Raw genomic sequence first — 16,844 nt, 5'->3', positions numbered from 1 at the left:
AAACCCTGCAGTTATCAAATCTATCTATTGATTACTATGCAGGAATGATGGATGAAATGATCAGTTATGTGGGGGCAGTGTGGTGGAGCACATGATTGAGAGCACATGTTACAATGCAAAAGGACTCAGGTTCAATCCCCCGTCCCTATCTGCAGGGGGAGAGCTTCAGAAGTGGTAAAGCAGTGCTACAGGTGTCTCTTACCTCTCTCTGTCTCTATCCCTCACTTCCTCTCAATGCCTGGCTATTTCTATCCAGTAAATAAATAAAGATAATTTTTAAAAAAAGAATTATCAGTTTTGCTACAAGTGTACCTATAATGCTTTAATGCTTAAAATATAGAATGAGATGCAAAGTATTATTTCATCCTGGGTAGAACTTTTTAATAATCTGAGTATGCTTCTGTTATATTTTTATTGAGCTTGGGACATAGGATGCACTTGATGGGGACAGAAGTCACATCTCCATGAAAAAGTCTGAGTCAAGAAGGTCAGGCGATGGTGCACCAGGTTAAGCACATATAGCACAAAACACAAGGACCCACGTAAGGATACTATGTTCGAGTCTCCAGCTCCCACCTGCTGGAGAGTCACCCCACAAGCGGTGAAGCAGGTCTGCAGGTGTCTATCTTTCTCTCACTTTCTCCATCTTCCCCTCCCTTCTCAATTTCTCTCTGTACTATCAAAAAAAAATAGGGGGAAATGGCCACCAGGAACAGTGGATTCATAGTGCTGGCACCAAGCCCCATGATAACCAGGGAAACAACAACAAAAGTCTGAGCCATGAAGACCATGGAGAGATTGCTTTCTCTCCTCCGCTCAGAAAAGCAGCACTGAAGACAAAAGTAACTTTCACAGAGTGGGGTTAAGACAGGAGGAGTCAGGGATACATAAATTATCAAGGGAAGCCTTTAAGATGAAGCAGCGCTTTTCCCCTGATTTTCAGTCTCTATATTTATCCACACAGAGCTGACAGGTGACTCATTGACAGGATGTACTTTATAGCATCTCCACCTTTACCATCAGCGAGGCAGCTCCTGGTGGGCACAATATAAAGTATGAGCTCTCAAGGAGATGGGTCTTCCAATGCCCAATGTTGGAGCCTCTGCAAACCGGTATTTACCATTGTGATGGTTACATGACTGCCAGTGGCAGCAGTAAAGATCAGACAAGGGACCAAGGATCTGGGGGAGTTCTCTGCTGGTTTCATGACAGAATCACAGACTCATTGCACACAATGCTGAGCTGGGTTCATGATAGGGAACACATGACTGGATTTTTTAGTTCCATCCTGTAGACACACAACTAGAGTCTGGCACAGACACACACACACACACACACACACACACACACACACACACACATCATGTCCCCATACTTTTAAATAACCCCTGTGCGGTTATCTATCATTTATTACAACCACTTTCACAGGTGCTGTGTTCATAGATAGATGCATTAATAAACCATAACCCTGTACACAACCCCTTGGGCAAGGTCTGAATATTGTTGTTCTGAGACTCCTCTTGAGCTCTAAGTCACCACCACTAAGAATGAAGTGGCTTTGTGCATGTTGATGGGGCTGAACAGATGTGAAGGGGTTTCAAACTGCTCCTATATTTGAGAAAATGCATCACTTTGGTTTGCTTTGTATTTTACAGGGATGACTTGTGCACTATGAACCCTTTGTGTTGGCCATTCTACCCCATACATAGAATTCTATTCACTTTCTGTATTACTGTGAAACTTCATCGTTTACTAGCATTGCTGTGCAAGATGCCATCATGAACAGGGTTTCCATAGTGTAGTGGTTATCACGTTCGCCTCACAAGATACCATCATGTGATGTCAATTAATTCTTTCATTGTGCTGTTATATGCAGGAGTGCTGCTTTGGTGTGTGTGCTTTCCTGAGCAGTGAGTAGTTCTGAAACATAAACTCTGTCGGGTTCCTCCTAGAGATGATATTTACCTTTGGTGAATATCTTCATAGGAGTGAAATTGTTGGGGTATTGGAAATATTTGATTGCTAAGTGAAGTAGTTTTAGAAAGTGATTGTACTAATTGAACACATTCAGGAAATGCATAACAATCATGCATTTTTTTCATGGCCTTGTCAAAAATTGGAATTTGGGGTGTAGATAGCATAATGGTTATGAAAAAGACTCCCAAGCCTGAAGTTCCAAAGTCCCAGCTTCAATCCCCTACACCACCATAATCTAGAGTTGAGTAGAGCTGTGGAAAAAAATCTAAAAATGGTATTTTTTATCTCTCATTTTAGCTTTCTAGTTGGTGCAAGATGCTATTTTCTTGATGAAGAAATCAAATAAATTTACCCTGGTTACTTATGCTATAAACTTTTTTACTGGGGGCTGGCTGGTGGTGTAGCTAGTTGAGCACACATGTTACAGTGATCAGTTTCAAGCCCTCAGTCCCCACCAGCAGAGGGAAAGCTTTTTGAGAGATAAATAAGGCCTGAAGATCTCTCTCTGTTTCTATCTCTGTCTCCCTCTTCTCTCTCAATTTCTGTTTGTCTCTATGCAATAAATAAATAAAGATAATAAAATTAAAATAAATAAATTTTAAAAATAAGCTTCTTTATTGAGGTTTCCAATAATATGCTTTTACATTTTCTCATTATCATATAGATTTTATTTCTTCATGTCTGGCACTAAAACTTTCGTTGCTGTTTCTCTTACTCTAGCTCAGCATTCTTCCTTCCTTCCATCTACTTTTATTCCCTCAATCTCTATTTATTCTTTCTATCTACGTGTGTGTGTGTGTGTGTGTGTGTGTGTGTGTGTGTGTGTGTGTGTGTATCCTTTGATTATAAATAGCTCCTTCTTTAAAAAAGAACTGAATTTGTCTTTCCAAACATATTGGTAGTAATCCTGAGATGTTTATGAAATATTACCATATCCAAGGAACCCAGAAATAATCACCTTTATGTCTCCATAATAACACACCATTTATCTTTAAATGTAGAGAAAAATTCTACTCAGTATTGATGGATCATATGATGGGAGGTAACTTCTGCAGTGTTTCTTTTTCTCAATATGGCTACCATTCTAGACACTTCTGAAAATGATACTCGCTTTTCCTTTATTTTGCTATAGCTTGCCATGTTTTAACCCAATTAAGATCACTTCATCCTGGGACTGACATTGCCAAGATCTTCACTAAGACATTTCTCCATCTCTTCCTGCCACTGAAAGCCTTTGGTAACCACATAGGATCAAGGAATCAAAGTAGCCACTGGTGTCACAAATCTTTAAGGGAACTTCTTGCTGTGAAATATGATTGCTACAGTCATTTCAATGAAAGCACAATAAACACCAGAATATCCCCCTGGGGGTTGTCATCGGTATCTCTCTTCCTATCACAGGCTGTCATTGGCATTCTGGGAAATTTCTCTCTTCTTCGTCACTACCTCTCCCTTTACCACAGTCGTTGTAGGTTGAGGGACACAGATTTGATTCTCATACACCTGACACTAGCCAACTTCTTCCTCATTCTCTCCAAAGCTGTTCCGAAGACAATGAGAGCATTGGGGTTGACAAACTTCATGAGTGGTTTTGCATGCCAATTTCATTTGTATGTCTACAGAGTGGCCAGGGGGGTGTCCATTGGCACTACCTGCCTCTTGAGTGTCTACCAGACCATCATGATCAGCCCCATGAACTCCTACTGGAAAGAGCTGAAAGTCAGAGCTCCAAAGTGTGTTGGCTGCTCCCTTTCACTCTGCTGGATCCTGTACATCTTAGTCAATTTAATTTTTCCTACATATGTGTCCTATATATCGGACCAGTGGAGCAACAGTGACACTGTGAAGCAAGCAGATTTTCAATTCTGTTCCAATGTAGATCACCACAGAATTTTAGGCTTAGTATATGTGACACTAATAGTATCTCCTGAGGTTTTGTTTTCTGTGCTCATCATCTGGTCCAGTGGCTCCATGGTTTTCATCCTGTTCAGGCACAAACATCGAGTCCAGCACATTCATAGGACTAGGCTTTCCCCCAGACCCTCAGCTGAGTCCAGAGCCACACAAAGCATCCTCCTTCTGCTGAGCACCTTTATATGTTTTAACACCCTTTCCTCCATGTTCACTATTTTTTTGGCTTTTTATCAGAATCCAAAGAAATGGCTGGTGAACATCACAGAATTAATTTCTCTAGGTTTTCCCACTGTGAGTCCCTTTCTTCTCATGAACCATGAGTCCACTCTATGCAGGGTCTTATCCAGCTGCATCAGGACTAGGAAATCCCCTGTTCTTAGGAGGAACATATGAATTGTTGTCTTTGCTAAATTTCAGCTGATTGTTGACCATACTGAAAGAATAGAGTTTTGAGAATAAGCGAGTCATTCTGAAGCAAACTCTACAGGCCCCGGGGTTTACCACCTGGTTGAGTTTGGAAGCTCTGTGGCCACACAGGTGGGGAGCAACAGGTTGAGCTGCTCCAGACACCAAACATCCTGATCACAGTTGCCTTTGTCAGACGTGGGCTTGAGCTCATTCTGACAACAGACATCCTGTAGACAGTCGCCTTTGTCAAATGTTGGCTAATGACATCTCTGAAAGAGTTGCATCCTAGCTCTTTAGAATAAAAGGTGTTCTCCTGGGAAATGCAACACAGTGAGAACAGAGAACTAGGTCTTGTTGAAAGACAGTTCTTCATGAGCTCATCTAGCATCTGCACTCATTAACAGAGACAAGGACAAAGTTATTGGGTTAGTTTACATGGATGTTTTGTCTTAAAAGCAATAGGAAGACAAGGAGGGTTCAGTCATGATCAGTACATGTTGCTTCATAGTGTCCTGGAGCTCAGCTTCCCCAGAGACACACCCTACTAGGGAAAGAGAGAGGCAGACAGGGAGTATGGACCGACCAGTCAACGCCCACGTTCAGCGGGGAAGCAATTACAGAAGCCAGACCTTCTACCTTCTGCAACCCTCAATGACCCTGGGTACATGCTCCCAGAGGGATAGAGAATGGAAAAGCTATCAGGGGAGGGGGTGGGTTATGGAGATTGGATGGTGGGAATTGTGTGGAGTTGTACCCCTCCTACCTTATGGTTTTGTTCATTAATCCTTTCTTAAATAAAATATTTTTAAAAAAAAAAGAGAAAAAAAAGAAAAATATTTTAGGGGAATACATATACATAATAAAAATAATATCAATAATATAAAATGTGGAATAAAATTTGAAGATAGAATGAAACGTCAAGGTTGAAACTGCCTTTAGCTACAGCAAGTCTGAGACTTCATGTGTTGGAAATCACTGTGGTTAATAAGGTGCCTGACGCCCTCAGCAATGTGTCCTAGAGCTGTGCCTCTCCAGAGCCCTACCCCATTAGAGAAAGACAGAAACAGGCTGGGGTATGGATCAATCTGCCAACATTCATGTCCAGTGAAGAATCAATTACAGAGCAGAACTACAACCTTCCATACCCCAAAAAGAGTTTTGGTCCATACTCCCTAAGGGGAATATTTCTTTTTCTTATTTATAAAATGGAAACACTGACAAGACCATTGGATAAGAGGGGTACAATTCTACACAGTTCCCATCATCATAACTCTGTATCCCATCCCCTACCCTGGTAGGTTTCTTATTCTTTAACCCTCTGGGAGTATGGACCTCAAGTCATTATAGGGTGCAGAAGGTGGAAGGTCTGGCTTCTGTAATTGCTTCCCCACGGAACTGGGTTTTGGCAGGTTGATCCACACTCCCAGATTGTCTCTCTGTTTCCCTAGTGGGGCAGAGTTCTGAGGAAGCAGGGCTCCAGGACACATTGGTGGAGTCATCTGCCAAGGGAAGTCCAGTTGGCATCATGGTAGCATCTGGAACCTAGTGGCTAAAAAAAACGAGTTAACATATAAAGCAGAAAAGATTGCTAACTAATCATGAACCTAAAGCCAAGAATATTGCTGATGAAATTTGGGGTCTCCATTTTGGAAATAGCTATTAGGTCAATTTTAGGTATATTCCAAGGAGCCCATGACTTTACTAGTTTTTTTTTCCTGAACCTGACAACTAATATGCAGGTGGACCCAAGTTATTGTCTGGGGAAATGTTGTCATGGATGGAAAAGGAGCTAGAAAGCTGGATCAGGGAAGAGAGTAGCTCCAAAATATGGGAAAGTGTATAAATATTGTTGACTATAAACACCATCAATTTGATCTGAGGCTCATATTCAGTATAGGAGCCTATGTAACTGCTGTGTTCCTGTAGGTCCAAGCTGACATTCTGTGGTCATGAGTAAGAACATTCCAAATTGCCCCAATTTCAGGACCCATCTTCCTCAGATGGTAGATAGAGTATCCTCCATTCAGAGGATGGAACATTTCTACATGCAAAGAATAAAACTGGGGAATCAGGCAATAGTGCAGCAGGTTAAGCACACGTAATGCAAAACACAAAGACTGGTGTAAGGATCCCGGTTAGAGCCCCCGGCTCCCCACTTGCAGGGGAGTCACTTCACAGGCAGTGAAGCAGGTCTGCAGGTGTCTATCTTTCTCTCCCCCTCTCTATCATCCCCTGCTCTCTCTATTTCTCTCTGTCCTCAATAACAACAACAATAAAAAGGGCAACAAAAGGAAATAAAGATATAAATAATTATTTTTAATAGGATTAAACTGAACCACTTTATATCACCAGAAACAAAATCAACTCCAAATGGATTAAGGACCTGGATGTTAGACCAGAAACTATCAAATATTTAGAAGGAAACATTGGTGGAACACTTTCCCACCTAAACCTCAAGGAAATCATTGATGATACACACCCAAATCATTGGGACGACATCAAATTGAAAAGCTTCTGCACAGCCAAAGAAACCACCACCCAAACAAAGAGACCCCTCAAAGAATGGGAGGGGAAGAAATTTTAGGGGGGAAAGACTAGAAGGCTCTGCACCCCAATCCCATCAGGACACTGAGAAAGAAGATGAAAAAAAGGAAGGCTGCACAGAAGTAGTAATAGGAATAGGGGTGACTTAGAAAGGAAGGAAATGTAAGACCATAGAAAAGATTGGGGTAGGTGAATACATAGATTACATAGATGATAGACAGATAATACAGAATAAGCCTATATCCATAAGCTTGGGAGGACTACTGCAGTTCTAATGGAGGGGACTGGATGCAGAGCTCTGTTGATGTGTATGAAATTATACCCCTGGTTAATTGTAAATCAATGTTAATTGTAAATCAATGTTAAATCTCTAATAAACACAATAAAAAAAGAAAAATGGAGATATAGATATATAGAAGTAGTAATCAAACCTATCTGTGACCCTGGGAGAACTACTGCTACTCCACTGGAGGGGATGCTTATGCACAACTCAATATTAAATCCTTTATTAAAAAGAGAAGGAAGGAAAGAAGGAAAGAAGGAAGGAAGGGAAGAAGGAAGGCTCTCATCCCACAACAGAACTTAAGACATTTGCAAGTGCAAACACTCACTACATCACTAATCATTCTGAATAAGAATATTAACATACAAGGCTCCACACCTGGCTATTGAATAAGACAGGAAACAAGCCCTGAAGCCAGTCACCCTTCCAATTCTGTGTTGGGATTAAATTAACTTGTTCAACCCAAGAACAGGCATAATTGTGAAAAAGGACATGGGTTGGGAGGGGAATGCTTTGCAGAGATCTATCGGAGGGAGGTGAGAAACTGTACCATGTGTCAACAATAGTGCTGTGAACCGTTAATCCCTCAATAAAATGGTAGTAATATAAATAAACAAAAAAAGAAAACAGCTTCCTGATTCTCTCCCTCTTACCCTGGCTTTCACAGCTAAGGCCATGCCACCATCTTCAGGGGTTTCTTGTAAAGTGTGGGGATCCCTCCCATTCCTCTTTATCTTTCCTCTTTGCTCTTGGAGACTATTTCTAACAGTTCTCTGGGTCCAAAACCATGCTGGTGGTTGAATCTCCCTCCCTGACTTGTCTGTCACTCTTTGTCTCATGTGACTAAGCTTTTATCAACTTCCTTTCCCTACAACTTTGTATGCTGACTTATTCTCACTGTCCTCTGAACTTACCCATCCTACCACCAGCTAAGCTCATAGGTCTTCATCTGAAGTCTGTTGGATCCAGTTCTGGTTTGCCATTTGTACTTGCAATTTCATTTCCCTAGTGACTAATGATTCAGAGCTCCATCTAAGTGTTGAGTTGTCACCCTCTTTGCAGGAATGTCTACTCAAACACTTAATGTTTTCTAAAGATTTGTTTATTTTAAGGAGAGTCCCAGAAAGAGCACACTGAACACTGCACAGCTTTGGCCTATGGTGGTGCTGGGCTGTTGGTATGCTTCTAAATTCTGCTGCTAAGACCCCTTCTGTTTCATTGGTTTGATCCCCCCTGCTTAACACTGTATTCTATTTGCATAGCCACTGTTGACTGAGCACCCCTCTGCCTCTAGGACATTGGTTTAATCCTCACTGGTTCTCGATTTTTCTTTCTCCCCTCCCCCTATCCTACTTACATCCTTTACGGACCTGACTCTTCCACCTCAGGATAGAGAAGAAAAAGATTGTGATTAGAGATAGCTTAGATTGTGCTGAGTTCCACATGAATAAAGATTGAACTGCGTACCACTCAGCCATGAATCTCTGGTCATCTCTGTCTCCCGCCCGTGAAGCTCAGCCCGGCACTGGGCACTGGGCATCACAGCTGAGCCTTTAGCAGGCAAATTCTGTGCTCTATAGGTTGACTCCACAAATCTTTGGTTAAGTGTGTAATGGCCTGTTGTTTTGACTTTTCCTCTAGAATTCACATTAGACACTCCAGTTTTTTCAGCGTCATTTAATAAAGAGGTTTTCCCGTCTCCATTTTATCTTCCTGGTTCCTTTATCACAAAATTCTTGTTACCTAAGTGTGGCTTATTCTCTGCTCCCTCGATTCAGTTCTACTAGCCTGCATTGTACTGTGAACTATTAATTCCCCAATCAAATGGCAGTAACATAAAGAACAAAAGAGAGAAAGAAGAGAGGAAGAGATAAAGAGAGAAGGAAGGAAAGAAAGAGAGAAAGAAAGAAAGGAAAGGAAAGAAAGCGAGAGAGGAAAGAAAGAAAATGGTTTCCTGTTTTTCTCTTTCTTACCCTAGCTCTCTGATGCTATGGCCAAGCCACCATCTTCAGGGTGGTCGGGTAAACTGTGGGGATCCCTTAGCTCTTTTTTACTCGTCATTTAATTTTTTATTGTGAAGATTAATGGTTTACATTAAACAGTAAATGCAGTTGTTGCTACATATATAAAATGTCAGTTTTCTGGAAGATAATGTAACCCCCAAGAAGTCCTCTTCCACCATCTTGGAACTTTTCAAAGCCCCTCCCCACCTAGCCACCTAGCCCAGTCCAAGTTCTGCTTTGTGTTTCCCCCTTCTGTTCTTATTTCTCAACTTCTGTGTATGAGTGAGATCATCCCATATCCATCCTTACCTTTCTGGATGATTTCACTTAACATGATTCCTTCAAGACAGATCGAAGATAAGGTGAAGAAGGTAAATGCATTATTCTTAATAGCTGAGTAGTACTCCATTGTGTATATCTACCACTACTTACTCAGCCACTCAACTACAGTTGAACACATAGGGTGCTTCCAGATTTGGCTGTTAAATTGTGCTCCTATGGAGAGGTATACACAGATCTTTTTGGATGTGTGTGTTTGGTTCCATAGAATAGACCCTAGGAAAGGATTTCAAGGTGTCAGAGTAGGTCCATTTCTAGCCTTCTAAGAGTTCTCCAGACTGCTCTCCACAGGGGTGGGACCTATATACTTTCCCACCAGCAGTGCAGGAGGGTTCTTTTGTCCCCACTTCTTCTCCAGCATTTCTTGTTGCTGTTGTTTTGATGAATGACATTCTCATGGAGATGAAGGGGTATCCCATTGCTGTCTTTATCTGCATTTCCCTGTACATGTCTGTTTTTATTTCAATACCATATGCCCAGGATTATTGGGTTTTTCCCCATCTTTGTTCATTATTCTCAAGATTACTTTTGAAATTTTGGTTATTGTATATTTCCAAATATACTTTAGAAAATTTTATATCTGAATAACACCATGAATGCTTTATTATTTTTATGCTTATTTTTAGTATACATTTTTATTTTATTTATAAAATGAAAGTGTTGACAAGCCCATAGAATAAGAGGAGTACAATTCCACATGATTCTCACCACCAGAAATCCATATCCAATCCCTTCCCTTGATAGCTTTCCTGTTCTTTATCCTTCTAGGAGTATGGACCCAGATCATGAAAACTTTAATAGGAGTTGTGGACCTGTTTATTGCTGTAGGCATTAGAACCACCTCAGGGTTTTATGATCCCCTACATAATCTTATTTAAATTCTGAATAAATAAACATTATTTGGGCAGTATATTTTTGGTTTATATATTTTTTACTCTAATGGATTAGTTTTTCTATAAATGTACTTTTGTTGTTTATTTATTTTAGATAGAAACAGAGAGAAATTGAGAGGGAATGGGGAGATAAAGATGGTAAGATGAGAGAGACACCTGCAGCACTACTTCACCATTTGTGGAGCTTGTCCCCTGCTATGGAGACCAGGGGTCTGAACCCAGGACCTTGTGCACTGTGATGTTCACTTAACCAGATCCACCACCACCTGGCCCCAGATGGTTTTGTCTACATTGTCCATATCATGTGTTGCCCAGATAGTCGTTTTTTAAACTTTTCTTGGGAAAATGTTGCCTCATAAAAAATAGTTTTAATCTCTGGAATATAAGTTCAAACCTCCACAAATCAATGTCTGTACATATATCCCAAATTTACTCTTCTTGTAGAGAAGCTATTATGACATCTGATTTCATAAAGACCAGAACTATTTGCTCTGAGTTTACTTAGTTGTATGTGTTAGGACATAGCATTAGACCTTAGATAAAATTTGTCAAATTTTTATTTTATTTTATTTTATTTTATTTTGTTTATAAAAAGGAAACATTTACAAAACCATAGTATAAGAGGGGTACAACTCCACACAATTCCCACCATCAGAACTCCATATCCCATCCCCTTCCCTGATAGCTTTCCTATTCTTTAACCTTCTGGGAGTGTGGACCCAAGGTCACTGTAGGATGCAGAAGGTGGAAGGTCTGGCTTCTGTAATTATTTCCCTGCTGAATATGGGCGTTGACAGAGGTCAATCCATACTCTGAGCCTGCCTCTCTCTTTCCCTAGCAGTAAAGGGCTCTAGGGAAGCAGAGCTCCAGGACACATTGGTGGGGTTGTCTGTCCAGGGATGTCTGGTTGGCATCATGCTAGCATCTGGAACCTGGTGGCTAAAAAGAGAGTTAACATATAAAGCCGAACAAATTGTTGACTAATCATGAACCCAAAGGCTGGAGTAGTGCAGATGAAGAGTTGGGGGGGTCCTCCGTTTTGTAGATAGCTTGTAGGCATATTTTAGTCATATTCCAAAGGGCCTGTGGCTATAGGAGGTTTTTTTTTTTTCCTGAGCCTGAAATCTGACATACAGGTGGCTCCAAGTTATTGTCTGGGGAGATGATGTCATGGCTGGGAAAAGGACCAGAAATCTGTATCAGGGAAGAGAGTAGCTCCCAAATATGGGGAGGGTGTATAGATATTGTTGAGTGTAAACCCCATCAAGTTGATGTGATCTGGAGACCATATTCAGCATAGGAGCCTATGTCACCTCTGCATCCCTGTAGATCTGAGTTCACATTCTGTGGTCATGAGTAGGAACATTCCAAGCTGCCCCAATATCAGGACCCATCTTCCTCAAGTGTAGTATAGAGTATGTTGTCCAGCCTCCCTTCAGAGGGTGGAACATTCTCTACCGTCGTTGATCCAAGTTGAGGGCAAGGTCCTATGGGGGGCCCAGAAATGGGTTTGTATTGCTGTTCCTGATAGAGATGACATGTAAAATTTGGTGAATTCTTGTCTCTCTCATGGTGCAAGTTACAAATTCACCTCTTGCAAGTGAACTCACTCCTTCCATCCATTCTTTCTGTGACCTTCTCTGACTTAGGGTTTGGATAACACCAGAGCCTCTCCCAAAGACAATAACCTCTTTAAAGAAATTCACAAGAAAACTTTTAATGGCTTTTTTTTTCCTAATTAGCAGCACACAAAAAGTTGTTCATAATTGTCTTCAACTTCCCAAGCCTTCACTGTCATTGTCACTAAAGCTGAAGTGATAATTGCAATTCTGGGGGGAGGTGAGGTCACAGATCACAAACCCATATCTCGGGGTCTGTGGCTGCTACTTGCACATGCACCTGGCACCCTGACCTGCTCACATAGTCCCCATCCTGGCTGTGGGAAGGAGAGCACTGACAGCTCTGTGTGTCTGTCTGTGAGGAAGAGTCTGCAAGGAAAGCCAGTCTGAGTAAGTGCTCCTGTCTGGGGTAGAGACAGACTTCCAGCTAAACCAGAGCAGGAGGAGGAGAAAAGCATCCTCAGTGATGAGCTGAGCTGAGCTGCTAAAGGAAGGTGGGTCCACATGCCAGACCCATCTTAAATTTTTACTGTAATATAGTGCATTCTGAACAGGATGATTCTAGAGTAAGAATCCCAGTGACAGAGAGACTGATTTTAAGCTACTTTAGAACTGCAGCTACAGGGTGGCTGGGTGGAGGTGCACCGAGTAGAGCACAGATGTGGCAGTGAGCAGGGGCCTGAGTTCAAGTGCACCACACCCACCCCATCTCCATCTGCAGGAGGGTAAGTGTCAACATGCTGCAGTTGTCTCTTTTCCCTGTCTTCCTCCCCACTCCCTCTCCATTTCTCTTGTCCCTGCCCAAAATATATTTTAAAAAAATCTTCATTATCAAATCTATCCATTGATTACCATACGGGAATGATGGATAAAATTATCAGTTTTGGGGGGGCAGTGTGGTTGAGCACCTGATTGTGTGCACATAGTACAATGCACAAGGAACCTGGTTAAATCCTCCTGTTCTCATCACAAGTAGAGAAGCAGTGCTGCAGGTATCTCTCTGCCTCTCTCCATGTCTATCTCCCCCTTCCTCTCAATTTCTGGCTATTTTTATCCAATGAATAAGGAAAGATAATTTTTAAGAAAGAATCAATTCTCATGCAAGTGTACCTATCATGCTCCAATGCTTAAAGTATAGAATGAAATGCAAAGTTCTAGTTCATCCTACGGATAACTTTTTAATAATCTGGGCATGCTTTCTTTATTAGCATATTTTTATTGAGCTTGGGACATAGGATGTAATGGATGCACTGGATGGGGACAGTAATCACATCCCCCTGAAAAATCCTGAGTCATGAAGCTCATGGAGACATTGTTTTCTCTCCTCAACTCAGAAAAGCAGCACTGAAGACAACAGTAAATTTCTCTGAGTGGGCTTCAGACAGGAGTCAGGATACATCCTTTTTTAAATTTTTTATTTATAAAAAGGAGACATTGACAAAACCATAGGATAAGAGGGGTACAGCTTCACACAATTCCCACCACCAGAACATTGTATCCCATCCCCTCCCCTGATAGCTTTCCTGTTCTTTAACCCTCTGGGAGTATGGACCCAAGGTCATTGTGGGATGCAGAAGGTTGAAGGTCTGGCTTCTGTAATTGCTTCCCCGCTGAACATGGGCATTGACAGGTCAATCCATAAGCCCAGCCTGTCTCTCTCTTTCCCTGGGGTGGGGAAGGGCTTTGGGGAATCGGAGCTCCAGGACACATTGGTGGAGTTGTCTGTCCAGGGAAGTCTGGTCGGCATCATGCTAGCATCTGTAACCTGGTAGTTGACAAGAGAGTTAACATACAAAGCCAAACAAATTGTTGACCAATCATGGACCTAAGGACTGGAATAGTGCAGATGAAGATTTGGGGGGTCCTCCATTTTGTAGGTAGCTAGTAGGCATATTTTTGTTAAATTCCAAAGAGCTTGTGGCTATACTAGGTTTTTTTTTCCTTTTTCTTTTTTCCCCTGAGCTTGGAATCTGGCATGTCAGTGGATCCAAGTTATTGTCTGGGGAGATGATGTCATGGCTGGAAAAGGGACCAGAAAGCTGGATCAGGGAAGAAAATAGTGCCCTAATATGGGAAAGGGGTATAAATATTGTTGACTGTAAAACCCATCAATTTGATCTGATCTAGGGCCCATAATTAGCTTAGGAGCCTATGTGACCTCAGCATCCCTGTAGATCTGAGCTCACATTCTGTGGTCATGAGTAGGAACATTCCAAGCTGCCTCAATATCAGGACCCATCTTCCTCAGGTGTAGCATAGAGTATGTTGTCCAGCTTCCCTTGGAGGATGGAACATTCTCTACCATTGTTGATCCAAGAGGAGGGCAAGGTCCTGTGGGGGGGGCACAAATGGATCTATTGTGTTTTTCCTGATAGAAATGACCAGTAACAAAGGACAGAGGGATGTATTCGAAGTATAGGGCCATCAAGTCTGCTTGGGAATCTCAGGACTCCCCACTTAGGGCCCCAGCTGATGGAATGGCCTGATAGTGACTAAAGAATCATAGTTAAAGTATGCCAGTCTGTTGCCCTTATTCAGCTTTTGCAGTCCTTGCTTTGATAAGGTTAGCTTTGGAGTGAGTGAGAGAACTATAATAAGGAGTAGGTGAGGAGAGTATCTAAGTCTAAGTAGACACTATTTCATTATGAACGTCATACTGACTCACTACAGACTATTGTGTATTTTTGCTTTCAGGTATATATTTTGCCCTAATTTATGGATACACGTGAACATATGCTCTATATTACGGGACCTGGTCAATATCCAGGTTTTGGAACTTTGTTCAGAAGTGACCCTCCTGGAATGGAATCAGAGAATACCCTGAAAGGAAAGGTCTCACCTGCGTAATGAGGGTGAAGGGTTGGCATTCCATGCCTGACGTCTCTGGACACAGCCTGAAGTGAAGCATGCTGAGGTGATACTCGTTGCATTAATTAGGTTGGGATCGGCGGATGCAATATCATTTGGTATGACTTGAGAGAAGCATGCAGGAAAGTGAGCCCCACCCCAGAGGTTCCAGGACTGGAGGAAATATAGGCTCTATAGAGAAAGCAGGAGGTTCCTGCTGTCTTATGGTTTAAGAAGACAATAGATAGTTATTGTTATAATCACATTGTTTGGCAAATGGGTTAACTTTGAAAAATCCTTTTGTTAGGATTTGCTGTATCATACACACCATCACCAAATTTTATGTCCTTTGACATTATTTGTACATAGCTATACCACCAGTTGATTCTGTTCTCCCTGGACTAAGCTTTTTTATTTATTTTTTATTGAATAAAGGATAAATTAACAAAACCATAGGGTAGGAGGGGTACAACTCCACACAATTCCCACCACACAGTCTCCATATCCCATCCCCTCCCCTGATAGCTTTCCCATTCTCTATCCCTCTGGGAGCATGGACCCAAGGTCATTGTGGGTTGCAGAAGGTGAAAGGTCTGGCTTCTGTAATGCTTCCCCGCTGAACACGGGCATTGACTGGTCAATCCATACTCCCAGTCTGCCTCTCTCTTTCCCTAGTATGGTGGGTCTCTGGGGAAGCAGAGGTCCAGGACACATTGGTGGGGTCTTCAGTCCAGGGAAGCCTGGCCGGCATCCTGATGGCATCTGGAACCTGGTGGCTAAAAAGAGAGTTAACATACAAAGCCAAACAAATTGTTGAGCAATCATGGACCCAAAGATTGGAACAGTGGAGAAGAAGTGTTGGGGGGGTACTCATTGCAAACTCTAGTGTACTTCTGCTTTCAGGTATATATTTTGCACTAGTTTATGGATACGGGTGAACATATGCTCTCTCTCATAGAACCTGGTATATATCTAGGTTTTGGGACTTTGTTAGAAAGTGAACCACCTGGGATGGAATTAGAGAATACTATGAAAGGAAAGGTCTCACCCGAGTGATGAAGCTGAAGGGTTGTCATTCCACACCTGAAGTCTCTGGACACAGTCTGAGCTGAAGCATGTTGAGGTGGCAATCATTGCGTTGATTAGGTTGCGACCGGCAGATGCAATATTATTTGATATGGATTGGGAGAGGCATGCAGCAAAGTGGGCCCTATCCTAAGGTTTCAGGACTGGGGGAAATATAGGTTCTATAATGGAGATGTGAGGTTCCTGCTGTCTTAGGGTTCAAAAAGAAAATGGATAGTTAATGTTATCATCACATTATTTGGTAATTGGGTTAACTTTGAAAAGTCCTTTTGTTAGGGTTTGTTGTATAGTACCCAGTATCTTATATAGCTGTGCCACTGGTTGCTTCTGATCTACTTGGTCTAGGCTTTTGAGAGAGTCCGCATATCAAATACACAGCCTATATATTAAAAAGACTCAGTCTGTGTTTTAAAAACTTCGAGACATACAATTAATTTCCCCCCTCATATTAATTAACTAGTGATTTATATGACTACACTTTACTAGGAGTGTACATAAACACCATTCCACCACCAAAAGACTGTGTCCCATCCCACCCAGCCACCCCCACCCCCCACCGGCCCAGGAAGCCACATTGCACTAAGCTTTTAAGAGAGTCAACATATCAAAGACTCAGCCTATGTATTAAAAAGACTCAGTCTGTTCTTTAAAAAGTTTGAGACATTCAGTTTTTCCCCTCTCATATTACTTAAATAGTGACTTATATGACTGCAAATTGATAGGAGTGTACATAAACACCATTCCCACCACCAAAATATTGTGTCCCATCCATCACCCCTCCCCCCTCCACCCTATGAAGCTGAACATCTACCCTCACCCTCACCCCAGGGTTTTGCTTTGGTGCCCTACTCCAAATTTAGTCAAATCCTGCTTTGAGTTTCCTTCTCTGTTCTTCTTTCTCAACTTCTGTTGATGAGTGGGATCATCCCAT

At 41.9% G+C, this 16,844-nt stretch overlaps 1 protein-coding gene across 1 annotated transcript; it reads left to right on the top strand.

Annotated features, from left to right (window-relative positions):
* The first annotated feature begins 3,000 nt into the window (after window positions 1-3,000).
* On the top strand, window positions 3,001-4,284 carry LOC103127893 (vomeronasal type-1 receptor 4-like). Its single transcript, XM_060172269.1, has 2 exons — window positions 3,001-3,019; window positions 3,227-4,284. The coding sequence occupies exons 1-2, from the start codon at window positions 3,001-3,003 to the stop codon at window positions 4,282-4,284; spliced, it is 1,077 nt and encodes a 358-aa protein (XP_060028252.1).
* The last annotated feature ends 12,560 nt before the right edge of the window (window positions 4,285-16,844 follow it).

Source organism: Erinaceus europaeus, chromosome 2 (genome assembly GCF_950295315.1).
Source record: "Erinaceus europaeus chromosome 2, mEriEur2.1, whole genome shotgun sequence".
NCBI classification, from domain to species: Eukaryota; Metazoa; Chordata; class Mammalia; order Eulipotyphla; family Erinaceidae; genus Erinaceus; species Erinaceus europaeus.
This window is presented reverse-complemented; position numbering and strand designations above follow the sequence as displayed.